The 25,872-nt window shown below is 50.1% G+C and overlaps 11 protein-coding genes across 11 annotated transcripts; 6 read left to right on the top strand and 5 right to left on the bottom strand.

Moving 5' to 3' along the window:
* Positions 1–2,132: 2,132 nt before the first annotated feature.
* Positions 2,133–3,548, bottom strand: N7515_008589 (uncharacterized protein; the record flags this gene model as incomplete). Its single annotated transcript, XM_056669333.1, has 1 exon — positions 2,133–3,548. The coding sequence occupies one exon, from the start codon at positions 3,546–3,548 to the stop codon at positions 2,133–2,135; it is 1,416 nt and encodes a 471-aa protein (XP_056519163.1).
* A 1,548-nt stretch (positions 3,549–5,096) lies between these two features.
* On the bottom strand, positions 5,097–6,290 carry N7515_008588 (glycoside hydrolase family 12 protein; the record flags this gene model as incomplete). The annotated part of the gene is made up of 4 exons (XM_056669332.1): positions 5,097–5,346; positions 5,402–5,817; positions 5,883–5,941; positions 5,999–6,290. 4 exons carry the CDS (start codon positions 6,288–6,290, stop codon positions 5,097–5,099), a joined length of 1,017 nt encoding a protein of 338 aa, XP_056519162.1.
* An 870-nt stretch (positions 6,291–7,160) lies between these two features.
* N7515_008587 (glycosyltransferase family 2 protein) lies at positions 7,161–9,554 on the top strand (the record flags this gene model as incomplete). The annotated part of the gene is made up of 2 exons (XM_056669331.1): positions 7,161–7,451; positions 7,518–9,554. 2 exons carry the CDS (start codon positions 7,161–7,163, stop codon positions 9,552–9,554), a joined length of 2,328 nt encoding a protein of 775 aa, XP_056519161.1.
* Positions 9,555–11,213: 1,659 nt separating this feature from the next.
* N7515_008586 (RHO alpha subunit C-terminal catalytic domain-containing protein) lies at positions 11,214–12,413 on the top strand (the record flags this gene model as incomplete). The annotated part of the gene is made up of 2 exons (XM_056669330.1): positions 11,214–11,881; positions 11,948–12,413. 2 exons carry the CDS (start codon positions 11,214–11,216, stop codon positions 12,411–12,413), a joined length of 1,134 nt encoding a protein of 377 aa, XP_056519160.1.
* Positions 12,414–12,684: 271 nt separating this feature from the next.
* Positions 12,685–13,659, bottom strand: N7515_008585 (uncharacterized protein; the record flags this gene model as incomplete). The annotated part of the gene is made up of 1 exon (XM_056669329.1): positions 12,685–13,659. The coding sequence occupies one exon, from the start codon at positions 13,657–13,659 to the stop codon at positions 12,685–12,687; it is 975 nt and encodes a 324-aa protein (XP_056519159.1).
* A 1,770-nt stretch (positions 13,660–15,429) lies between these two features.
* N7515_008584 (uncharacterized protein) lies at positions 15,430–15,705 on the top strand (the record flags this gene model as incomplete). The annotated part of the gene is made up of 1 exon (XM_056669328.1): positions 15,430–15,705. The coding sequence occupies one exon, from the start codon at positions 15,430–15,432 to the stop codon at positions 15,703–15,705; it is 276 nt and encodes a 91-aa protein (XP_056519158.1).
* Positions 15,706–16,185: 480 nt separating this feature from the next.
* N7515_008583 (uncharacterized protein) lies at positions 16,186–16,596 on the bottom strand (the record flags this gene model as incomplete). Its single annotated transcript, XM_056669327.1, has 1 exon — positions 16,186–16,596. The coding sequence occupies one exon, from the start codon at positions 16,594–16,596 to the stop codon at positions 16,186–16,188; it is 411 nt and encodes a 136-aa protein (XP_056519157.1).
* Positions 16,597–16,864: 268 nt separating this feature from the next.
* On the top strand, positions 16,865–17,302 carry N7515_008582 (uncharacterized protein; the record flags this gene model as incomplete). The annotated part of the gene is made up of 1 exon (XM_056669326.1): positions 16,865–17,302. One exon carries the CDS (start codon positions 16,865–16,867, stop codon positions 17,300–17,302), a length of 438 nt encoding a protein of 145 aa, XP_056519156.1.
* Positions 17,303–19,035: 1,733 nt separating this feature from the next.
* N7515_008581 (uncharacterized protein) lies at positions 19,036–19,287 on the bottom strand (the record flags this gene model as incomplete). Its single annotated transcript, XM_056669325.1, has 1 exon — positions 19,036–19,287. One exon carries the CDS (start codon positions 19,285–19,287, stop codon positions 19,036–19,038), a length of 252 nt encoding a protein of 83 aa, XP_056519155.1.
* Positions 19,288–19,618: 331 nt separating this feature from the next.
* On the top strand, positions 19,619–20,132 carry N7515_008580 (uncharacterized protein; the record flags this gene model as incomplete). Its single annotated transcript, XM_056669324.1, has 2 exons — positions 19,619–19,691; positions 19,834–20,132. The coding sequence occupies 2 exons, from the start codon at positions 19,619–19,621 to the stop codon at positions 20,130–20,132; spliced, it is 372 nt and encodes a 123-aa protein (XP_056519154.1).
* Positions 20,133–23,706: 3,574 nt separating this feature from the next.
* On the top strand, positions 23,707–25,614 carry N7515_008579 (allantoate permease family MFS transporter; the record flags this gene model as incomplete). The annotated part of the gene is made up of 6 exons (XM_056669323.1): positions 23,707–23,950; positions 24,000–24,095; positions 24,149–24,354; positions 24,430–24,846; positions 24,907–25,508; positions 25,563–25,614. 6 exons carry the CDS (start codon positions 23,707–23,709, stop codon positions 25,612–25,614), a joined length of 1,617 nt encoding a protein of 538 aa, XP_056519153.1.
* Between the last annotated feature and the right edge of the window lie 258 nt (positions 25,615–25,872).

Raw genomic sequence — 25,872 nt, 5'->3', positions numbered from 1 at the left:
AGCGTCTTCGATTCAAGGCAAGATCTGAAACGGTTGTGATCTGCTTGGAGCTACCGTTGTGGAGCGTAGTGGAGGTCGGATCTGCCAAGAAAGTGGGAAGCAATTTGCTCAGCGGCTTTCTCGTTTGTGATATGAGACAGCAAACGGTGAGGGATGTTGGCTAGTTGGATTTGGATCGGCGTTATGTGCTAAAGATGGTCTGGGGTGTCTGGGGTGTCTGGGGTGATTTTTGATTGAATTGGCCAACTGATGATGAGAGATCAAAAGAGTGGAGCAGATTGCAATTTCAATGAGATGAAGTTGATTAAATCTGTGAATTGTATTCTATCATGGAATTCAAGAGAAGAAGAAAGCGAAGGTAAAGGGGAGAGAGATGGAAATTTTTAATTCTTCGATACTTTGTAAACCTGTTACATACGCCTGCCATTATTATTCTCTAGCCTTTATCCGTGGTACACATCTCGGCTGCCGTCCAGTCGCCATTGGTGATGTTCCTCTTATTTAGGTACGGAGTAGTATGTTGGCATTTGTATATGGTACCAAGACATGTATGGATCATTTTCCTAAAGTAAAGAAAAGTCTCACTTTTCATTTTCCCCAGCCATTCAAGACTGTACTGCAACTCATCCGGACCCTTCCAATTGGCCCGAGCCTAGTTTCATCTCAGGTCTTTATCATGGCTGCCTCGGTATGGAGTGCATTTATCTTCACAATTCACCTTCACCGTCCGAATGCTTCCAGACGAATGGACAATTACAGATATTGCATTGCACCGTATCTTACAATCAATTCTGCTCCCACACGTGTTCATCAAATCTAGACTGCGGCGAGTAAAAAGCGGATATGCGGGTGGGTCGATGTGCGTTCTGTTTTATTAATAGCGCCATTCCACAACTTAGCCTCGGTTTATCCACTTTGGACCGTTAGATTCTACGACAATCCATGGAGAGTAACGAGTTAACTAAGGCATTCACTCAACCGTACGGAGTAGATAGTACTGTCTGTAGACAGTAATTGATACCGGCAAAGGCATTACTCTAGAATCAATTGACCTGTAGGTATTGATCTCTCCAATTTTGTAATGTGACTCAGCCCCCCTCCCTTCTTTGATTGGACACAGCCACAAAGCACAATCCCATGGTTGATTTGAGCGCTAGATCCTCGAGGCCGAAGATATTCCGTACACGTGAGTAAATCAGGCAGGCAGAAATAGGAATTACAGATAGGATTCATTATAGATAGAGACCAATGGCGCCAACTTGGTAGCAGTTGCCAATGTGATAACTTCCTAAGCCTCAAAGAAAGTCCAACCTACCCCTGGAGATCACTAGGTACACATGAGTCATGACACAGACGCAAGGAGGTCGTAGGGCTCGAGGCTATGTACGTTAGCCCCAAATTCCATGTGAACCATGTGGGAAGTGGGGAATGTGGCATCCATATGCGATCGTAGCAACACTACATGTCAACATACATCTACTTCATCAAAAACATGCCATACACTGTACATCGTGTCGAGTGTCGACTAGTACTTACCCAGAACATGGAAATGAGGTTATGACGTATTTCAGGAGCAGGATTGAGATCATCTGGCCTTTCCCGTCAATCCCTGTCGCGCCATCCATATTAAGCAATTCGGCCGTAGACTACTACCCCCCGGTCGGGAGCTTATGCGGGCTGATGTCAAGGTCGCTTCTTGGCAATGAATGTAGTAGTGTTATGTAGGACCGAACCGATATACTTGATTTTCGGTGGAAGTACAGGGTGCTTAATTATGGCATTGGAACACAACATGATTTTCGTGATCATGGGTCGGTGTGGATGCGCCTTAACTTGAGAGGGTATATTAAAGTCACGCGCATAATTCAGTCGACTTAATCAAATACTGCGTACTGGGACAATGGCTATAAACAAAACAAAGAACCTTCGACCCAGTCTGTGGGTTGAAAGTTGATGCATTTTTATACACAACTGGTGCTCGGCGTTGAGTGTGAGCACGGGGTATCTTCTATCTATTAAAACATTATGCATAATGCTCGACGTTGAGTGTGAGCAGGGGGTATCTATCCATATCCATGAAAACAAAGCGCAATAATTGCCAGAATCGAGTCTGGCGAACCATGCAAAACAAATCAAGCAGCGGGAGCATTATCCACAGCCTTGTTATCCAACGCAACATCCGCCGCGGTGACCTTAACCTCATGAGTGTGCTCCAACTCCGAAAGCACAATCCATGTAGGGATGAAGGCAAGAAGCGTGATTCCGAAGTTCAAGCCAATGCTGACGAAGTGGTTCGCATTACCCTCGGACTGCATCGCCCACGCAACCGTCTGTCCAAGCGCTTCGAATCCGCGCAGGATACCGACGTGATATGACAAAGAGGAGATATCGGTCGTGTACTGTCCGATGAGCCAGTAGAGGAATTGTTGGAAGCCCTGGCCGGCAAACGTCCAGAAGAAGACTAGCGCGTAGGACTTGTTGAAGCCACTGGTGAACCAGTCGAAGACGGGGGATTCGGGCATGTCGTAGAATTGCTTTTGCAAAATAGTCGCCCAGATCCAGGTTCCCGTGAGGAGGACGGTGATGGAGCAGAAGGCGATGCGGGCGCGGGTTTTGATGTAGATGGTTTGGCGGTCGAGGAGGGTGGCGAGGAGGAAGGAGGAGGCGATGCCGGCGAAGTTGGTGAAGAAGGAGGAAAAGGCGCGCGACCGGACGGTGAAGTAGGTGGTCAGCCAGGTGCTCACAAAGCCGTTGTAGAAGTAGCTGATGAAGAAGGCGGGGAGAAGGAGGAGGATGCGGCGGGTAGCGAGGAGAGAAATCGCGGCTTTGAACTCCTTGGCCCAGGTAGGCTGCTTGTGCACAACGACGACGGAGCCGTCCTTGCGCTGGGCCTTCTCGGCGGAACTGAGGAAGAGCGCGATCGGGAAGCCGAGACACATGATGACGATGAAGACGATGTACGTCGCCGCGCTGACGGCTCCCTTGCCGGCGGTCTGCGCGTTCAGACCTAGACTGATTGCACCGCCCACGATAGGGCCGGCAGCTTTGGAGGTTTGCCAGATGGCGAGGTAGAAAGCGCGCTCGCCGGGACTGGGATATCCGATGATGATGGCGGCCTCCGCAGCCCAGAGGAACCCGGCGGAGATACCGCACAGCGCGGAACCGAAGAGCATGAACCATGTCGTGGGGTGGTAATTGTTGGTGTACAGACCGGCGCCGTAGATCGGGTAGCCAATGGCACCAATAACCAGACCGTACCGAAGACCGATGCGGTTGTTGATTGCACCAGCGGCAACGCACACAACTGCAAACAAGCCGTAGAGCAGAGCGTTGGCGGCCGAAACCGCGTACGGCTCAGCTGCGCCACCTGCTCCCACGTTGTTCAGCGCATCCCACATGCCAGGAGCGGTAAATGAGACACCGCTAGCAATGGCGATCTGGAAGGGAATGGAGCGATACCACGAGACCCGTGACCTCGTGGCGACGACGGTTCGGTCGTCATCGATGCTTCGCTCGGAAGAGACTTCTGGCTCGAGGGAAGGGGCCATGATGTATGTAGACGCCCTTGGACTCAAAGCCCTTTATACAATGCAAGACAATATGTAGAGAAGAAGAAAAAGTGACTGGGGTTAAGCGGAGAAGATATACGAGAGAAAAAAAATCCCGATGTGGGGCCGCTGCCGATGTCGTGCTTGCCGAGAAATTAAAAGCCTGCAGAACCTAAAAGCTTGACACATCACCGCTGGAGAGGCGAAGCCAATCAGCCACCATACCATAAGCCACACCACTGGCAATGGCACAGAAGAAAATTTGTCACGGCTAGATTCAAGATAACTTTGGCTCAGATCTCGGGCAGCTGAAGCCGCAAGGTCTGACCCAAAATCTGATTAGCATGCGAAATGTCAGATTGTGACAAACAGAGATACTGCTGGAGAAAGTGATGATGGATCCACCCAGGTCGAGCCGTCCCCCAACATCTCAGATCGACTTTGAAGATGGACAAGATGGATCGAACGGTGTGGAGTATGAAAAGCTCTGAAGCATGATCGGTTCATTGCAGATGCTGTACAATTTCTCCCGTCTGAGTCCATATTTCTAGTTCGCCGGGACTTGCAGAATTGTCGAGGCAGGCATTGCAGTGTGTTCGATCCACAGTTCCCGGCTGGAGCATCCGGCAAGATGAGATCTCACTAACTTGTGCAAGATGAACGACAGCCGAGGGATATAATATTGCGAGAATCGAGGTTGCGATGATCTGTCGTGCAAATAATGAAGCCAGCGGCCATTGGCTTAAAACTCTATAATGTGGAATTGGGGGATAAACACCTCCACCCAGACAACCCATGTGTTCCAGAGTCATAACGGCTGTCTGATAACTTCAATATGCAGTCAGCAATTTCCAGCCACAAACATAGCTTCGAGCGATAGAAGAGCATGACGCTAGAGCAGGGCTGATATCATCATCCGAGGACATAGATAACGACAGCGAAAGACGGTGGCTTGTGGTGGTCGGGAAGCGCACTGCGACGCCCGTTTAGCATATCGTTTTCGGTTTCTGGGTCCAGACACGGCCGAATCAAGGGGTTGAACCGACTTGCGGTGGTGAGAATTTGTCGCTGTGCATATGTGCATCACTATGTGACTTGTAGCTCAGTAAAAAGCCGACGGCGTGTAAGTGCAGCGCAAATTTACATGTACTTGAGTGCAACGATCACGGAAATGGGAATCGGGGATGACATTTGCCCCTGGTACAGTATGTGATCTGGATATCGGAGTCCTACGCTACGAGGCGCGGTGCCGATCCGACGGGCCGATGCCACATGCGCCCTGTTCTATTCCGGATGAACACGGGATACTGAATCCATCTTTTTTAAAGGATTGAATGGTAGATGCACAATTGTGGAGCAGAAAAGGTGGTCGCCCTGTTCTCGCCATGCAACCCTTGGCAAGCATTCCAGAGACCCCAGATCCGGCAGCCACTTCAACATCAAACGAGATAAACGAGATAAATGCATTGAATGACGTAACGCTTCATATGTATCGATGTAATGAAAATGAAAAGAAAGAAAGTGCTCATGATCATAATGTGTGGCCTTTCATCCCAAAGTTTTGATGTCAATCTTGTACTCATCAGCCCAGAATGTGACATTCTTGTCGACAGAGTAAGCTTCTGTTCCGAAACTCAGACTGCCGAGATAGTCATTCTTAGCCGGGTAATTATCGCCTGGCAGGTTATAGAGATCAGTGATCAGAGGGTAAATGTCGCCAGTAAACCTCTCTGTCATATTTTCCGTAACCCAGGACAAGACCTGCTGCTGGTGCTCATTCGCGCCGGTGTAAAGTGTACTGAAACATGTTAGCTGGTAGTCCTAAAGTGGATCATGAACGAAGCTCAACTCACAATGTGGTCCCTTCCACATTTCGTTTGATAACTGGTTTCCCCCAACCGTGAGGCTGAGCAGTCTCGGATGACATCCAGAACCACACCATGACCTCGAATTTAGCATTGCTTCCATTCTTGGCGATCTCGGCATCGCTGTCCAAAAACATATCGATGGCGACGTTCGTGGAGAGGTTTTCATCCTTCAACGTCTGCACGTCCGTTGATTCCGCGGGTTCGTCGCCGAGACCGTACGTCCAATGCAAGTCCAGATTCAACTCAGAGATTTCATCCAACGCCTTCGGCAAGACATCGTCAACGCGGATGTTCGGGTATCCATGGACGGGGGCGTTCTCTGGGCCCTGGTCGAATTGCCAAGTTATCGTGAACTGGGGAGCAGTCTGCGGTGCATACGTCTGGTTGTTGAAGGTTGTGACCTAGAGTTGGGCAGTTGTGTTAGTGTCCACTCAATGCCATTGGGGGTAATATGCTCTGTCCGTACATTCATGCAGAGTCCGTTTCCTGTCGTATCCGATGTCACTCCCCATTGATTAGGGTTCACTAGAATCTCGGTCAGTCGTCGTCCAAATCTCCACGGCCAGTAATCCTATCACTAACGGGTATATTGTTCTGTCTTCGACGGTGGCGTGATTCCCCAAGACTTGTCACAGTATTGCTTGATTTGAATGCCATCGCCAGAGGTGCCAGGATGATTGCCGCCGTCACCAGTACTGTCGCTGCCTCCTCCACCACCTCCGTGGCCGATGCTGTCCTCATTATGCCCGGAGAATAGAGGCTTCTGTCCCGTCGCAGCTCGGTGAGCATCAATACCCATCAAAGTCCCAACACTTCCTCCGATCGGAATAGCCACAAGGACCGCATTGACCAATAATCCGAGTCCGAATACCATGACAACCAGAGTGTGTATGCAGCAAAGAAGCAAGTGATAAGCAATTCAATGAGATAGCAAAAACATGAAATGGAAAAAAAAGATCTCAGCAAAGAGATCAACAGCGAATAGCAAAGGCGAGATTCTCGCTATCACATCTCATGTAAAAGAAGAAGATGCATTGGGTTAGATAAAACAGATCGAGACTAAGCGTTGGCGCTTACTGATAAGAACCATGAAAGGGTCCGAGTGGATCTTCGGTCTTAGCGTGGTAATCGTACGCTAATTTGACAGGGGTCACGATTCAGGTACGCCATGTACGGAGTCCGCAGCAGTAGGTATTGAACTCAGGTACTCGATTTCAGGTACAATTCAGGTACCGAAGTGCAACCGGCTGATCCGGAAACTTTCACTTCATGGTATTCTATGGTTGGTCTTATGAGGTGGCAAATTCAAGATAAAAATAACAAAAAATACCTTTTGTCTCATTACCAGGATTTACAGAGAAGGATGAGCAATCCTGCTGAAAACGGAAAGCCAGTGAAAATCCCCAGCGATCGGGTAATAAATCCACCACTTCACTGTGGAACATTACCTGGAAGAGCATTACGTGGAACGAGAAATTAATTATTTTCTTTTCTTTGTAATTCTTTTTTCAAATGTTAGCGGCTCCTCAATGCGGCCCAGCACCTCGGCCTCTTGGCGTGCACTGCTTGGAGGGCTTAACCGGCTTAGCCCAACCCGCTTTTAGATATGAGATTACTTCGAACTGCCTTTCCATCGATCCCACATTCTTCCCATTGCAGCTCTTTGGGCTGGCCACGCTCGTTTTCATACTGATGATCTAACATTCCCTATTCGGATCTAATACCTAAAATTTCCGATCTCAAAATGGACCGACGCTATGCCACCGACCAGGAAGAGAAGGTCGAGTTGAATACCTATCGTAGCTATCATCCAAATCACAGCTTCGAACACCCAGAGCCCTATTCATCTTTACCAGTCTCTCCGAGGCCTCTTACTCCGATCAGACCGGGCCATTTCCCTACGGACGAGTACGGCCAACCCGTTTGGCTTCAACCAACCGCTCGCATGTCGGGGCAATCACAAACCGATTCTTTCTCGAACTCGCCTTGGGAAACGAAGACTGACTATGATTCTCGGTCGGCTTCTCCAACTTTGGTAAGTACCGTCCGATCTCGTTCTTTGGTCTCTATAGATCACGGCCTAACCCGTCTTCCTTTATAGTACCAACACCATGGCGTACAAGAAAGTCACCAAAGTCTTGCTCCCCTCGTGAGTTCACCTGCTTCACCAGGATTCTCAAAGGACTGGGTCAAGTCCGGGTCGATCGCGCAGGTCAACGCTCGAGATGATGCGGATATTTGGAAAGGATGGAAACGATGGGTATTCTTCCTGGTGCCATTCCTCACGTTCGCCAACACTGGGATATACTTGTTCTACCTCGGCCTGAGAATATTCTGCATTGTTATGGCGCAGAGAGTTGCTAAGGTGTCATACGCTGGAGCTTGGGTTTTTGTGGCCATTGAAATCGCCGTTGCCATTCCCTCCCTCATGCACAACTGTTGGACTATGATGGCTCTGAAGAAGAGAGGTCGTGCCAAGCTTAGATTGACCGGCAATGAATGTCCGACGGTGGATGTGTTCATTACGTGCTGCGGAGAAGACGACGAAGTTGTACTGGATACCGTTCGTGGTGCTTGTGATCAGGACTACCCTCGCGACAGCATGAGGGTCATCATTTTGGACGACGCCAAGTCGGCAACCCTCGAGGCTGCCTGCAACCAACTCGCCGTGAACTATCCCAACATCATCTATATGGCTCGTGAGAAGATTCCCGGCAAGCCCCACCACTTCAAGGCGGGTAACCTTAACTACGGTCTGGAGCAAGTCAACCTTTTGCCCGGAGGCGCCAGCCAGTTCATGGCCGCCCTGGACGCCGATATGGTAATTACCACACCCCAGCCCGCTTCGCAATTCAAACTCTTGTTTCTCACTAACAATCTGCAGATTCCCGAACAAGACTGGTTGCGCGCTATCGTTCCCCACTTGCTGGTGGATCCCAAGGTGGCCCTTGCATGCCCGCCGCAGCTTTTCTACAACACCCCTGCATCCGACCCGCTGGCGCAGAGTCTCGACTTCTTCGTGCATGTCATCGAGCCGATCAAAGATGCCCTCGGCGTGGCTTGGTGCACTGGGTCAGGTTACGTTGTCCGACGCGAGGCACTCGAGGAGATTGGCAATTTCCCGCTTGGATCATTGGCCGAGGATGTTGCGACTTCAACATTGATGCTTGGCAAAGGATGGAAGACCGCATACATCCACGAGCCTCTTCAATTCGGCACCGTGCCGGAAGACTTTGGTGGACATCTCAAGCAGCGTACACGATGGGCAATTGGAACCGTCGACACGGCTTTCAAGCTGAAGTTCTGCCTCTTTGGTGACGCGGTGAAGCAGATGACCGCCGCCCAGCGATTCTCTGGCTTCCTCTACGCAACTCTTAGTGTCTATACCATCCTGTTGACCGCCGCGCTGTTTGCGATTCCCATCATCCTTCTATGGGGCAAGCGTCTCGTCGCCTTCGCCACAGAAGAGCAACTTCACTGGCTGATCTGGGCCTGCTTCGCCGCGACCATCTCCAACCGTCTCTGCGAAATGGCCCTCTTCATCCCTGCTGGCTACCACACCGGCCAACGTGGCTCCCGCTACCAACTCTGGATGTCCCCCTACATCGCTCTGTGTCTCGTGCGCGCCTTCTTCCTGCCCACCTGGCTCGGCGGCCAAGCCCAAGCCTTCAAGCCAACCGGATCCCTCGACTCCGCCCTCAACGAGCGCGACGCCAAGAAATCGAAGAATATGTTCGTGCGCATGCGCGTCATCCTCCTCAACTACATGGCCAGCTTCCACCTCCTCTTCGTCTACGTCACGCTCGTCGCAGTCGTCATTTCCTCGTACCGCTGCTGGGCGCAAAACTCCGGCTTCAGAGATATCATCCTCTGTCTCATCACGCACGCTTTCTGGCCCCCGCTCACCTTCCTCTTCATCTGCACGTCGCTTTGGACACCCGTCTCCTACGCCATTGACCCGCCCCACATGCCCGAACGGGAGGATCTCCTCATCCGCGATCCGAAGACTGGCGTTGCACACCCGACGAAAGAGAGTAAGAAGATCGCCTTCGGCGGTCAGGCTGCATGGTTTGAGCTCGAGTACACGGTTGCCACGATCGCGACGATTTTGGTGTTCATTTACTCGTTCATGTTCTAATTATGTGTTAATTATTATGTATGCGAATTTCCGTTGGAAATCTCTCTGTACAGCTAACGTGTCACACGCTCCAATTGCTTTTTTCCTTTCCTTCCTTTCACTATACAGCATACATTTCTTGGGATTGAGTGGCGTTATCATTTTGCTGTGTCTTCATTTCCGGTGTACGATGTGCTGTCCTGCATGTGTGGATCTTATTCTTGTCACACTGTCATATTCAGATACATACCACGTTGATCAACTTTACACATTACATGGAAGAAAAGTGATGTATCGTCTAGGTTGTGTAGGCCCAGTCTAAGCTAAGATTTGGCGTTGTTTAAGCATTTAACGTGTCATATTACTCTTAGGATGAATATGATTCCCTCATCAACAGGCTCTGCTATCTGCCAGGGAGTCTTAGCCTCCCTAGCTTTACATCGCACATTGCTTATCTCGTCACGCTAAACTAGCTCCACTGATCGCCAGTAAGATTGAACTTCTGCAGACTGCAGTACTGGTCATATCTTCGTACGGGGTACGTACTGCGTGTGTATTGCTTCATGGATTGTGTCTTCGCATGGAGTAAGAACTTTTTATCAATCACTTCGAATTGTTTACAATTGTCACCGCTATTTTTCAGAGCTTTGTTGGTCAGTGGAGTCGCAATGGTTGAGTGGAGTATAGAAGTGCCCGGACATGAAGCTAGCGGGCTATCCGCAGTACACATGCATAGCATGCTCAAATTACTTCTAAGATTTGGGACTTATTCAATGGCAAATAAAACATATGCATTCAGGTACATATTTGGGTACGGTTTCGACAGACCTAGACTTCCAGGTGGTATGCAATATTCAGACGAATTCGAAGCAAGTTTGCTCTTTGTTTGTCTTATCCTCATGTATGCAGACTAATGCATGCTGGAGTCCGATCTTCTCTTTGGGATATCCTTGTCCATCCTTGTCCATCCTTGTTCATCCTTGTTTATCCCATATCCGTGCTGGCAAATCTGAAATCACTTCTAAAGGTTTGAGTCCGGGGTGGTCCTGTGTTCTGAGCCAGTGGCAATCTTCATATTGTAATATCACTCCTTTTGTACCTGAATGTGGGAAAACAGTCTACCTTGCTCTGGCCAATATGTTCGCATGCTGCTATCCGAGCGAAGAGGTGGCAATCAACTATCAACAACAATCTTCTGGCAAGCCTCTTATATCTCCAACTTCTTATCTTACTATCTTGGCAAACAATAATCGGCCATCCCAGCCACCAGCAAACAGCCGGTGATCACGGAGTTATACCGAACCGTTCACGGTTCGGAATCGATCAGCTGCCCGTCTGGCAAGCCCATAAGCCTATTTTCATGGGCGAGGCATGGCTGATAACCACCCAACTCCCAAGCCACCCGGTCCGGTCTATAAACCTCCGATCACCTGACCGGTATCGAAGTATATCTTTCGCCAGAAACAGGCACTGAAACCTGTCACCAAGCCTCCAAAGATGTCATCCGATCCGGATTCACAAGGTCGAGAACCGGGCGATAGCTCGGATGGAGTGATGCAAGCTCCGTGTCATAGCAAGATGGCTGTCGTGATGGGCTATATAGAAGAACCAACGTCTCTGGTTTCTAGTATAGTCAAGTCTCAACAGAACAAGTGCAATAGCATCAACAGATAATTCACAATGTCTTTCCTACGAAATTTCTTCGGCACAACACCAACAAAAGAACCAGAAGATGCCAAAGAAGCAAAAACCCCAGTCCGAGCCCTCCCAGCCTCATGGTACACCTCGAAAGAAATGTACCAACTCGAACGCCGCGCCATCTTCTCCCGAAAATGGCTCTTAACCACCCACAAACACCGTCTCCCAACCCCGGGTACCTCGATCCTCTATTCCGCCGCCGACTACGACTTCACCGTAGCAAACACCAACGGCACCATCACCGTCACCCACGACAACAGACCCGCCCACGTGCACATCGACCGAAACGGCTTCATCTGGGTAAACCTCGACGCCAGCGAAATCCCCGAGGTAGCCTGGGATGACGATTTCGCGGGCGTCGACGAGCAACCCCGTTTCCAGCACTACAATTTCGATGACTACGTCTTCGATCATACCTGGGACCAGGAGGGAGAGTTCAACTGGAAGATTTTGGCTGATAACTACAATGAGTGTTATCACTGCCAAGTTGCCCATCCGGATATCCCGACTATTGCGGATCTCAATTCGTATTATGTTAAGACTGAGGCGGGTCATATTCAGCACTATGGTGCGCAGCGCGATGATCAGATTGCAAAGGGGTTCAGAATTGCTACGACGTATTTCTGGCCGAATGCTTCGTTTAATATCTCGTGAGTTTCTTTCCAGTCGCCCTTGTCTACTAGCAGGGCAGCGAGCTAATCGGAGAATACTTGCAGTCCAAACTTCTTCTTCATGCAGCGCTTCACACCTACCGGACCAACCTCCTGTGTCATGCGCTATGAAGTCTACAGACACAAGGAGGCGACGGATGAAGCGTTTAATCTGATCAGTGATATGTATAAGCGGATCATGTCGGAGGACAAGTATTTGTGTGTGCATTCGCAGAAGAATCTCAATGCCGGGATTTTTGTGAATGGGGAGCTGCATCCTGAGATGGAGAAGGGGCCTTTGCACTTCCAGAAGACGGTTAGGGAGGTTGTTGTGGAGCACTTTGAGAAGGAGACGGCTGTTGGACATCAGATTTGGCCTGCTGTTCGGGAGACTGAGGCTGAGGTTGAGACTGAGACTGAGAAAGACGAGAATGTGTACTCTCTTGGTACTGGAGGGTATACGGCGCGGATTGATGCTTTCAAGGATTCTATGGGGTCTGGGCTTTCGACTGTTACGGCGATTGCTGTTTAGGGCTGTTTAATGTTGGACTGTTCTTTTGGTATTTGCTGGGGATTACGATAATAATTATTTTAGCACATCTTTACTGCGTTAGATTTAGCCTTACAGAATGTATACTTTCCCTGATCTTCAGCTACTTCTCCTGGTCTCGAATCATGTAGAAACAGTTCACTGCATAGGGCAAGGAATATATGGACAGGGGGTCAAGTAAGTAGACCCCGCTCGCTTCAATTGAGACTGCCTGGCTAACGACAATAGGTATTCATCTATACAGACTGATGCATCAGTCCGCCCAACCAACGAGAAACTCATCCAGCAAGTCATAACGCCCTCTTCGCTGGTCTCTCCTCTCCCTCCGTCCCCGAAGAAGATCAGCAGCAATATCAAACTTAGCCTCAGACTCGGCCTCTGAAGAGTCCTCTTTCTCCGAGGTATGACTACCGCCCAAAGGCTTGTGCGGCATTTCAATCTCAAAGTCGACCAAGCCAACCCTCTCATTTCGCCCCAGCCCTCGGTCCTCTCTACCAAGAGTAGATCCCGCGACCAGCAGAGACATCTCATTCCCATGCCTCTCCTGCACAACCCGATCCAGCTCCGAAGAAAGCGAATCCAAAGACCCGGGACTCTCAAGCCGACCACTCCGCCCCACAGAATCCAAACTCCGCGGCGACCATGGTATCCCCCTCCCCTCAAACGAACCACCACCCTTCCGACGAGTCCGACCCCTTCCAGACACCCCCTCACACCCGCGATGCAAACACCCCTCATTAACAATTTCCGCAAGAAGCACATTCACCTGCGCAATACGCTTCGCCTGCTTCGTCGGTACATCATCCAGATCCACATCCGGATCGAAATCATCAGTCTGCACCAACTTCCTCTTCCGCCCACTCCTCACCACCTCATCCCTCATACCCATGCCCGCCTCAATCCTGCGCGTCTCTGCCTCGTCATATGCGGCAGCAGCCTTGAACCCGATGCCATGGTCCATCAGCAACTGTTCCAGATATCCCACGCGCGTTTCCAGGAAGGCGAGATAGCTGCGCGGGACTTCCTGCTTTGTGAGTGGGTCGTAGCCGACGCAGCGGACTTGGGCTTTTGAGCATGCTTCGCAGCGTGGGAGGCGTTGGTCGCAGCGGTGTTTGCGGAGGCGGCATCTGTTGCAGGCGGAAACGCTGCGGAAGGGGGGGACTGCTGTTATTGGTGGTGGAGTTGGGGATTTTATGTGGTCTGGAGAGGTTGGTGGTTGTTTTGGCATTTCTTGTGTAGTGTTGTTGAGCTTGGAATCTTGTCTGGAGCTCTGTCACTCTGTGGGGTATGGGTATAGGTGGAGAAGACGGTAATGTCTGAGACTTGGAACTTGGGGCAGTGAGTAGAGCTTTTTTTTTGTTAGATTGCTAATATCTTCGATTTATGGATAATTGAACTCCGAAAGTACTCCGTTAGCTATGGGCGATACAGTTTGAATTCCGGGGAACTCCGTTGTCCGTTGATTTCGAGGCCGTGGGGGTTTTCTATCGGGAGGGGGGTTCGTATTCCTCGACTGTATATATTCGGATCATTTCTGACTCCCTGTCTATTGTTGTATTCGCCCCATATCATTTCCGTAGAAGAGTGTACGCAGTCCAGTTGTGGACTGGTAAATGGTAATATGTCCGAAGAGCAATGTCATGTGATGGCAATTTAGTGTTTACACCGCCTACATTCTGCCACCCCGCACTCCGGTTTCCTAAATGGGAAATCTATTGTTCGGTTATATTTAGCAAATTGCATGAATAATACATCCCCAGTCTGTGGCCGACTGGGAAGGTCGCGAGCCTCGAGATTACCGCTGGCGGCAGACCTCGAATCGCGACGTCTCGTGTTCGAAACCGACATGCGAGACAATAGGTTCCTTGGTAATAGGTATCCCTCTCCGGGCGGGCCCCGGGGTAGCGTGACTCTGTTCCAGGAACTTTCACATGGGCCATCCACCGGAAGGCAAGAATCACGATTCCACTTCCTACTGGGTGGGCGTCTCTATCCGCATATCCGTGTGCATGTATCTTTTCTTTTTGTGCGGGGTAGTGAATGAATGTATTTATGTGTTCTTCCCTATGTTCCATACAGTTCCACGGTTCCACCTTCGCTTGCGTGTAAGACCGTCATTTTCCATCACGGTCCCTGATGGTGCGACCTAAGCTCTTCTACATCCGTCATCCTTCTCCAACACCTCCCAGTAAAACATTAATCAGTTCATTGCTCCTCAACCCACTGTGAATAGCCCACGGAAGATGTAAAGACAAGCAGCGCTCTTTCTCCGCGGGCTTCATACGCGCAATTTGCAAAGGCGAATAAATTCAAGCTGGCCCCTGATGGTGCTGGTGCCAGGCAACTAGGTCAGTCAGTCGACAGTCTGATGTATGGTCGTTGTCGCGTTCTAATCCGTAGATTTCAATCTCCTTTGATGTTTTTATGTGTGTATGTTCTTAGTAGAGTGAGCACTGAGATCTACCCCAAATTGTGTAGCATGACCAGTCTAGGTGGAATCACCTACTGGTAGTCGAATATGTTCACACTTGACATGTCGCTGTGTTGCTTCGTTGAATGATTTGCTTCCTCCTTCAAAGAATATCATCACATGATGAACTAGCAAACAGCCTGTTTGCTATTCACGTTTGCATCGTTTACGAAGTGGGCTATATCAAGCTCTCCGTCTCCTACTTCTCTTCTTCCTTCTTCCACTTCTCTCAGGATGCTCATTCCATCAAATGCACTTTATAATTATATAAGGCTCTTCACCCACATCTCTTCCTTCTTCTTTCCCTTCTCTCAGCCTTCAAAATACTCCTGCGCTAGGTGAGTTACCTATCTGCCTCATCCCAGAATGAGAGTGAGACTGACTGGTATCAGAGCTCTCCTGCATCTAGTGGCCCATTCTTGTTTCTTCCTCTTCCCGCTCCCTCCAATACTCTCATTTGAGGCCACTCTGATCGAAATCATCGATGGTGGAAGAGTTTTTGATTGACGGTACTCACGCAGACCTGTCATGACAAACGAGTCCCGTCGTCAGTCGTTGTACAGACAGCGACATGTCTGTCGCGCGTTGGAAGCGCGAGAAAATAACACTGGGTTTGAGAACCCCACGTCATCCAGCCTTACCCAGCCCCAGCTCAAGACACCGGCTTCAGACTGGGCCTTCGATTCGGTCAGGCCTGTTCCAAGGGCAATCGAAGAGTTCTCCATCAGAAGGGAAGCTGCCCATCGAGCACATCGTCGACGCTCCACGGGCGGATCTGGAGCCTCCTACGGCGGCTACAATTAGCTACTCCCTCTCCAATCGACATTCTGCGGCCTCCGCGCTCTCTCGCATACCCAAGCCACATACTCAACTACCAAACCTCGTCTCATACATATCCTGGGGAATAATGCAGCTCCAGGTAAAGGCAACTGGCTTGAAGAAAAGTTTCTGTTTCTGAGCTACAAAAAACACTCATGCGAGACAAAGAATTTCATGGCAAAGATCCCTGATGTCTCCGGGCCCCAAACCATAGGCCCGACTTCTCATACCCACCGTACGAGACTGTACAACAACTCCATGGTGCCCCACCGGGTGCGCTACTCCTACCCTACCCCCAACCCCCTTTCCTTTTGCGACGTGAGTGGGAGAAATCGAGTCTTCTACGACGAAGGGGTAATAACGAGGCTTCCACGAGGCTAGCAACTCATCAGATCCGCTCCATGGGGCCCCATTTACACCGTTGGAACCGGCACGCTACCTCTGCCACCCGTTTCTCGTCACTGATCAAGGCTTCGGTGGAGCCTCTTCGTCTTTCACCATGAGCAGCAGAATACCCCGCCAGCGGGGGTGTTGAATATGGGCTGGGATTACATTCTCTCTCGTTGTCCGACGTTGTACCGATTCACCAGCTCCTTGGTTCGAACTTGATCCCTCGACATAGCTCGTCGCTGTCCTCGAGGAATCGTGGTGGTATTGGGTGTGGCGTTGAATGCCGGCGCCCAGACGATCTTGCATACTGCCATTGACGAGCAGGGGTCGTCTCTTGTGCAGAATGGAGGCCAAAACAGCGACAAGATTCGACATCAGACATAGCTTGTCGCTGCCCTCGTGGAAACGTGGTGGTAGCTCGTCGGTCAATTTCTCCAGCTTCCTTTGGACGAGATAGCTAAACCTGGCCGAGACGAGAAAGAGCATTGCATTGCCTCGTGCGTGGCTGGCATACTGGGCAGACGGCTCTCGTCGACAGAGAGTCTGACAGCAGCGGGCCTTGATTCGTTAGCCGCGGTTCGCGCTGCGCCCATCTGGGCATCCAGGAACCTGGATGCAGGAATTCATCTCGGCGTTGCTATGCTAAGGCCCAAGGACATGGCGGACACCACGGGAGGACGACCGTTATCCGCCATTTCCGACGTACGTGCAGAGCAGATGCGAGGGGAAGGCGCAGTTACATATCGCCCCTCGCATGCAGAATTGCAACCGCGAGGATATCATCGACACGAAAAACGCGATGACGACATCGCGTTACCTGCACCCGCACTTTGGGTGTTTCGATTTCTCGTTTGAAGGCGGCTGGCAAGGTCGCTATCCAGGTACAGGTCCTTGCTATAGTGACCGCACAGAGCCTATGCAGCGTGCCTTGATGTCTAAAGGTCCTGCCTTCCAGTCATTCGAACTTGTTGTCGCACAAGATGAGTTCATTCTGCTTAACGAAGAGAAGGCTATTGCTCGTGAGAGTAATATCTTCTTGGACTACGAGTTTGACCACGAATCCCAAAACCTGCCACGGCATCGTGATGGTCTCTCTACTATATGCCGTGCGTATAGTAAGACTCCAGGCCGCGAGTTCCTCATACCACTACGTGAAACAGCACCGATCCGTGGTGAGCTTGATGGAAGCTGACTCGGTGAACGCGACCTGGCAGTTTGCCAGCCATCAAGGAGAGAGCCCAACTGAAGGCTCTCAAATTCTTGCCGGAGTCGAGTGAGCAGGGAATCGTTCCATCGAGCCCTCTCCAGCGGCCTATGCTGTTGGAGACCATTCGCGAAGGCAAGGCAGATTTCAATCCGTTCGAGCTGGATTTCGAGCCCTCAGTCAGTCTGGATTTGGTGCCTGTCTGCATTTAGACAACTGGGGGATTTCCACGAGATCCTGTGGTGTGGATTTGTGGAGATTGGACTCCCAGATCACTCGTACTGTTGCTTCACTTGGAATGAAATTGATGAGAACCATATCTGCGTGCGACAGAAATTTGAGGCCGATGTAAACTTGAGGGCCGGCCTTGATATTTTGAACTCGTTCCGGGTTAGTGAGCGGGACACCTCAGGTAGATTTCCAGGACTCCAGGAGTGAATCGGATTTCTTTTGCTATCACACCCACACAGGACTTACAGTAGTAGCCTGCCTTTATCATCTGTTCAGGCTCTAGACGGACTTCTATATTGACTCGGGATATGCTCAGTGGAAGCTGTGTTGATTAACCTAGGCTGTTTTGTAACTATATCCTTTGAATCATTTCCTTTACGAGATGCATATAGAATGTCCTTTGATGCATTCGTCATGGATCAAACGACTGATTTTCCTCTCCGGTCTGCGGCTGGTCTGAGTGTTCTGCTGAGCCGTCTTTCAGCTTCTACTTCAGTTTGAGATGGATGTCAGTACGAAATGTGCACCCCACGGCTCATCGGGACACATTTCACTTGGTCATAAGTCATGGTTGACTGAAACCATTCCATGGCTCTTGTAGTTGGTCCCAATCAATTAGGCAAACTCACCAGTCAACCCAGGACACTCCATAATCCCATGTGTCATGTAGGTAGATACCGGAGTGAAAATGGGAGAAGACCAACCGTTTGAGAAAAGGAAGCTGGTGAGTTCTCCATCTACCTTGGACCCTTGTTCAGACACGAAGGCCACTGGATACGAAGTCGTCGTGAAGTGTGACCCTTGCAAAGCAGCCTCAAAGCACAATGCGACATAACCCTCCAATACACTCGCCTTAAACGATCCGTTCATGTACAAGATAGCAGGCGCTTATGTCGTTCCAAGATGTCATATTCAGTGCGCCCCAATGGTAGCTCTTGCGGTTTGCTGGTCTCGTGATTTGTCTCGTGATTTGTCTCGTGATTTGTCTCGTGCTTTGTTATGCCCTCCCTCCCTCCCTCTCACTTTCCATCACCCCCATTCACCGGCATCCTGTAGCTTTCTATCATAGCTGTAGGCCCTGACACTGCACATGCTGCAGTGAGTGACATGCAGAGACAGCCTGAACCTGAACATCATACCTGTAATAGAGCCTGCGATACATGTTCCCATTTCTTGCTGCAAGCTTGCCATGTTTTTGTCCGACATCCACATCATCCGCATCATGAACCCTTCTCATAGTTGCGGGCCCTGATGCCACAAAGACTGCCTGACTCTTGATATCATACCTGTAACGGAGGCTGCGCTATCTGAGCCTGTCTGCCTGCACGAGCCATTACAAAGTTAATAGCCGATCATTGATATTATAATGCTGCCGTCCGCCACGAAACTATGTAGGCTGATCCCGGTAAAGAGCAGTCGTCCCTTGATGAGTTGCATAGGTAGCTGGGCCAGAAGTGGTTCGGAAAAGCGCTGCCTAGTCCAGAATGACCCTATTCAGCGCGGCTGGGATCACCTCGCCGGCGCTTGCTCCGGACCACATCCTCAGAGGGCTCCCGCCCAATTCGGCGTCGCCTGAATCGCGGCGGCTGGGGCCTCATGACCGGAGCCTTCTCTTTGTCAGTGAGCCAGTGAGGTATATGGACATGGTCAAGAGCTAATGCCCAATTTGGCGTGTGTTCTGCTCGGCGCGGCTGGGACCTCGTGACCGGAGCCATCTCTTTCCTGCTGAGATATATGGACATGGTCAAGAGCTTTTGCCCAATTTGGCGTGTGTTCTGCTCGGCGCGGCTGGGAGGTTACAGCCGGAGCCTTCGCTTTCCCAACGAGGCATGGATATGGTCGAGAGCTGCCGCCATATTTGGCGAGTCTCCCGCCGTATTTGTCAATTCTCATGCGCGCAGATGTGTTGCCTAGTCTGGATCAATCGACATAAATAGAGGATCATCCCCAGTCCAATTCTTTTCTTTCTTCTTCTCCTCCCGTACTCCGTACACACTTTGATCATTGGGCATCTTCTCCTTGACAATCATCCACAAGGAACGGAGCTCCGACTGTTCTCCGTGTGAGCAGCAAATGATGGAAGTCGGCTCACCTACTCGACGGGGATCCGGCGGTAGCCGTCGGACGATGAACGGACTCGATGTAAGTTACCGATACCCATCTGAACTCGAACGACATGAACTGCTTGACGGCTAACGTGTTTGCCCTTTGGTATGACAGGTCGGCACATTTATGACCGTCGGCTGGGGATAGCCATCAAGGGCTGCTGCATGCTCTGCGCGTCCCAGACTCCCAGTACAGGCATCCCGCCTTTCCAATACCAACAGTTGAAGAAGAGGGCCCCAAGACGGCCAACTTGACACCTATCTATGTCGCCGTGGGTCTTGCCGGTCTCGGTGCTGGTGTCTACCGCCACAGCAACACCGCTGTCGCCGAGCCCAAGGAGCACCTGAAGGTCTTCAACGGCGAGGACTGGGTTGACCTCATGCTGGCCAACATTGAGATCCTGAGCAAAAACACCAAGCGTTTCCGCGTCGAGTTCGAAGACAAGGAGGCTGTCTCTGGTCTTCCCGTTGCCTGTGAGTAGCATGACCTTGATCGCGTTCATCAGTTCCTCACTAACGATATACAGCTGCTCTGTTGACCCGATTCAAGCCTGAGGGCGCCGAGAAGGACGTCCTCCATCCCTACACCCCCACCCGATGAATCCCATGTTGGTCGAAGACTTTCCGAAGACTTCCCGAAGCAGACTGGCGAAGCTTATGTGTGGAGCGTGTGGAGTGGTATCTGTAAGCCACACAATTCCGCAGTACTACCCGCTACCACAACTTCAATGTGCTCTATGTCGACTACTGACGGCGGTGTCATCGGCAAGTCAGTTTCCGACGCCTATCAGCAGTTACGAGGAGAAACGTTCCCCACACTCCACTTCAGACCTTCGACGGGAAAACGACGATTGGCGGGGGGTCGCAATCGAGGAGTTCGTCAAGTCGATGACCTCCCTCGGTGACTTGGTCCTGGCGTTCCGAGTCGGACGGGACTGGACCATGCTGACTTAGTCGGCTCTCCAGGTGGATTGCGGATGGATACTTGACGACCCACCGCCCAGCACGGCAGCACCGCATGCTCATCGGCCGCGGCGGCGATACCCGCCGTGGCATCGAGTCCAAGTTCAACGTCACTATGGACATCCCCAAGCAGGGGGGTGTCGTGACTTTTGACCCTAACGAGGGGAAGTTGGAAATGGTGCCCACTAAGGACGCCTGGCGCAACTTCGGGCTGATGTGGGTTTTTATCGCATCGCTGCTGCGGTGTTCATTTATTGGCTTGCTCCTCCAGGATGGCCAATCAGAATGCCTGAAGAAGTGGGACCTTTGGAAAGAGTGGGGCCTTTGGTGGAAAGGACATAGACCTGTGCCACCTCTTTTTCGACATCGCAAGTTCGCAACATTCATCCCAATCCAATTCATGCCGTTGTTCTGACGTGGGTCATTATAAACGTTGCTAGCACTATCAGTCTGTTCGAGATGAGCGGGCTCTTCCGTTGGGGCTATGCATTGCCGTCCAGCGTACCAGGTTTTGATACAGATCTGGTCTGGTGCAATAATAGGCTTTACCAGGCTCTTCCTATTATGTTCTCATGGTGGATCGTTGTTCCTGCTGCGGTTTATGCGATGCGGTTTCATGCGTTTGCATGGACCGAGCATCGAAATGTCTTTCTCGCCTGGTGTACGAATGAATGTACATAGTTCTCCATTCTTGGAATTCTCTTACAATTATCGAGTTGAAGAATTCAAGATTCTATATTCAAATCTCCATTTTGCATACAAGAGAAAAGACCCTAAGCCTAGATCGTGACATAAATGCCTCATACATCTATCTCTGCCATACAAATCCACCAGATTGTCACATGGTCGAGTGCCATGCCATACATTCATGGGAAATTGGTAATGAAACGTTGTAAAATACCATTTAAAAACAGGGTACATTGGAAATCATAGGATGGTTAAATGGTTTAGCTCGTGTGCGAGTAAAGGTAAACTTGAGCATCAAGATAGGGAAGGCAGGAGAAAAGTTAATCGCTTCATACAACGGGATGGGAAGTTCAGGTAATATGGAAAGAGGGAGAGGAAGGGAAAGATGAATAGCATCAAGATGGAAAGAGATAGAGAGGATGAGAGACAAACAATGTCAAGGAAGGAGAAGGGGGAGATGAAGAGCACCAGGATGGGAATATGTGAATAGCATCAAAATGGAAAGAGAGAGAGGTGAGAGGATGGGGATATGTGAATAGCATCAAGATGCAAGAGAAGGAAGTACAGCGAAAGATGAATAGCATCAAAATATACCAAAATGGTAAAAAAGGTCCCCATTACCTACCAGTGGGTAGGCACTCCAGACCGCTCCTGGACCATCAGAATATCCCCGCGGGGGCTACGAGGCTTCTCCAATCTTCATCGCCTGCACCTCCACCCTCTGTACTAATCTACGGCCTCCCTCCTAAGTAACGCCGTCCGCTGCGACAGAAGTCCTTTGGGTCAAAGCGCGGAGGGTTTGCCTAGTGTAGTGCTTCGAGAGAGCTTTGGCACAGACGAATCCAACCGGCAGCGGCTAGCAGAGTAGGATCACGAAGAGGGACTAGCATTAGCCTGGCAATCGTGGTTTCCCATCGAAGGAGCCCTAGACACCCTATTAACCACTAGACCACTGGGGGGGGAAGGTTAAATATAAGTACAATTTCCTCCTCATAATGGAACAAATGGGTCACGGGGAATGTCACTGGGAGTTTTAGATCGGCATCTTGGAGGCCTTATAGGGCGGTTGGGATATTCAAATTTAATACATAGAATCTGGGGATGGCTAGCTACCTGTTTGCGAAGTTATAGATTAATTGCACACGATATGGTGGTGGTTGATGGGAATATAACTTTCTTGGGTACATCCATCTCGAGACAAACATGAGGCTATTCAGAACACAACCTTATGCGGCTGACATATGACCTCAACCTCGAGGCTGTGGGTTCAATTCCCGACGTTGTCGAAATAATTATTCTTTGAGCACATACCATTTCCTGGTTATTATGAGAAAAGCAGAACATCGACACATGACCCACCAGCCAATACAATATCAGAACACCATCAAAGTCCTCTGCCATCCACACCAGTCTTCCCAACTGGGCCAGTGATCAAGTCGAGTCTCGCATGCCTGGCTACAGTACGAATACCCACTAAGCCCTCAACGCTTGACTACAGCCTAGAGTCTAGACGGAGGTCGTTGGACTTCAGTGAAGGTACTAGTTATATGCATTGCCGAATGCACAGCACTCGGCACTCCATGAAGATGGGTCTTCTTCTGAAGTCTGTGATGTCGATAAAGATGCTGAGTCGACCGGGCAGGTATCACTCGTCGTCCTTTCCATGATATTCACAATGCCCGCATTGTCCATTGTTCCTGCCATTGTAAACGTTATCTAGTGAGCCGATAGTCGCTTTAGGTTTCGGCGGGGTTTTCGGCTGGGCTAACGTTACGGGTGGGGGGATATAGGTAAAGGTTTGGAGCTTGAATGGCGTGTGATGGATGGAAGATGTCCATTACAATACTTATGGATGTTCGTATACCTACCTATAGTGAGGTGAGCCTGGTTCTTCGCCAAAATATATACCGGTTCTGATCCGCAATTTTCATGGTTACTAGTAGTACGTTCAAGCAGTTCGATTGTGTCATGATATCATAGCAAACTGGTTTTCAAACTCTCCCGATCCATGGACATGCACACGGTATCTCGCCCATGGGGTGAAACGTGACAATCTAAGTGGATCCCGAAAGACGAAAACAGGTACATCTACTAGACTACTCCGTACATCACAGACACTGCTATCTACACAGCTTCGGTCCGTTTGTGGGGAAGTTGATTTCCATATCGATCGCTCCATTCACGATCTTCCACGTCAATTCGCCTATTCTCATCGAGATGGCTATAGCCTTTCGCCCGCGGCGGCCCGCCCGCCAGCCGGTTCAAAAGAAAGTCCCATTGCATGCCTTCGAGACCCTCAATCTCGATAGCAAAGAGCCCGCCCCACTATATCCATGATATCATTTCTTTTCTACTTATCAACAAAGTCGCCCCCATGATCAATGACTACACAGCATCTCAAGAACAATGACCCAAGATGATACATCCGTGAGTACCAGCACGACAATGGATATAGAACAAACCTCCACGAATGACGAGCACAAGTTTCTCAAGCCAGCGCCCGATGCAGACGAAGCAATTAAAGCTTTTGAGCAACAGCAAGGCCAAACGATCGAAATAGACGAAGCGACTAATCGTCGTCTCGTGAAAATTATCGACTGGCACATGATGCCGTTAATGTGTTCTGTCTATGCCATGAATTACCTCGACAGTATGCATCGTGCAACAGGCTAGGTAGATGTGCAGCTAACGAAGCACAGAAACTACGTTATCATACGCCAGCGTCATGGGTCTCAAAGAGGACCTCGGTCTGGTACATGATCAGTACCAGTGGCTGGGCAGTTTGTTCTACTTTGGTCAGCACTTTCTGCGACTCTGTATAGTGCATGGGTGTTAATGAAGAGCTTAGGATATCTTGCTTGGGAATATCCAACCAATCGGTTGCTACAGCTTTTACCGCTGGGTAAATACTCGGCTGCTTGCATTATCATCTGGGGTACGATTCTTAGCTGCTTCGCGGCGGCCAGGAACTACCCCGGAGCACTTGCGATTCGCTTCTTCCTCGGTGTGTTTGAAGCTGGGGTGACGCCTGGGTTTGCGCTGTTGACTTCTCAGGTAACTTCAACCTATGTTCTGGATGAAATTGAAAAAGAGACGTCCTCTTTTGACACTATACTAACCTCGTACCAGTGGTACACAAGACCCGAGCAAGGCAAACGCGTAAACATCTGGTACAGCTTCAACGGCTGGGGCCAAATAGTCGGCGGCTTAGTAGCCTACGGCATTGCCGTAGGCAGTAAGAACAACGGCTCCCTCATTGCACCCTGGAAGATCGTCTTCCTCTTCACAGGACTGCTTACCGTCGCCCTCGGCTTCCTCTTCCTCTGGGTCATCCCAGACAACCAGCTGAACGCTCGCTGGCTCAAAAAAGAAGATCGCATCCTAGCCATTGCACGTGTGCGTGCCAACCAGCAGGGTATCAACAAAGAGTTCAAATGGTATCAAGTCAAAGAGGCACTAACCGACCCAATGACATGGGCTTTTTTCTTCTTTGCCCTTTTCGCCAATATCCCTAACGGGGGCATTACCAATTTCTTCAGTCAGTTGGTACAGCTTACCCTTTTGACCAGTAGGTTTGGTGCAATATACTGATCACATATGGTGCAGATCACGAGCTTCGGGTATACCAAAGAGGAAAGTCTACTATACGGCACGCCTGCTGGCGCAGTCGAGGTAGTTGCACTTGTGTTGAACGGGTTTATCGGTGACAAGACGCGTCAACGGATCTTGTCTAGTATCGGTGGATTGATAGCTGCTGTTATCGGTATCATTCTCATGGTTTCATTGCCACTGGATAACCACGTCGGCCGGTTGATCGGGTACTACATGACCCAGGCTTACCCTACAGCCTTCGTGGCTCTGTTATCACTGATCTCTTCTAATGTTGCTGGGTATACAAAGAAGACTACCGTTGCTGCACTGTACTTGATTGGATACTGTGTGGGGAATATTATAGGTGAGGAATGGAAGACCCGGATTCATGACTACTTCCAGTCGCCAGAATATGAGAATATGCTAACCTTGTTAGGTCCATTGACGTTCCGTCCTGAGGATGCTCCACGCTATGTCTCGGCTGAGATTGTAATCATAGCCTGTTGGGGTATGTGTCTGTTCATCCTGCTGTTCGTCCGGTGCTGGTATAACAGGGAGAATCGACGCAAGGCAGATCTTGTCTCGCAGTCGGATTATGTCCATGCGGAGAATCGGGGGTAAGTGTTTTGATCTATTGTCTAGCTTTACTAGAGTATTGCTGACTCTCTCAGGTGGCTTGATCTTACGGACCGTGAGAATCATGAATTCATCTACACACTATGAGATTGAGGGAAGGATCTTTTTCCCGCGCAAAATCGGAAGGCCTGATATTTTTCGCCAAAGGCGTGATGGGCAGTAAAATATTTATTAGCGTGGAGGGAGGGTGATTGAATCGATAATACTCGAGATTCTTGAAGTCATCGGTAACATGCTGTCGCTGTGGGATTATTGGGGCGATTCGTAGATGGACTTGCCAGTTGGCTGGTGGTTTGCCAGTTGACGGGAAGCTAGCCAAACACGCACCTGGAACTCGGCACCTAC

This window comes from Penicillium bovifimosum (assembly GCF_028826915.1).
Source record: "Penicillium bovifimosum strain IBT 22155 chromosome Unknown utg000006l_segment0_segment0, whole genome shotgun sequence".
NCBI classification, from domain to species: Eukaryota; Fungi; Ascomycota; class Eurotiomycetes; order Eurotiales; family Aspergillaceae; genus Penicillium; species Penicillium bovifimosum.
Note: the sequence above shows the minus strand (reverse complement) of the source record. Positions and strands in the feature narration are given on the sequence as shown.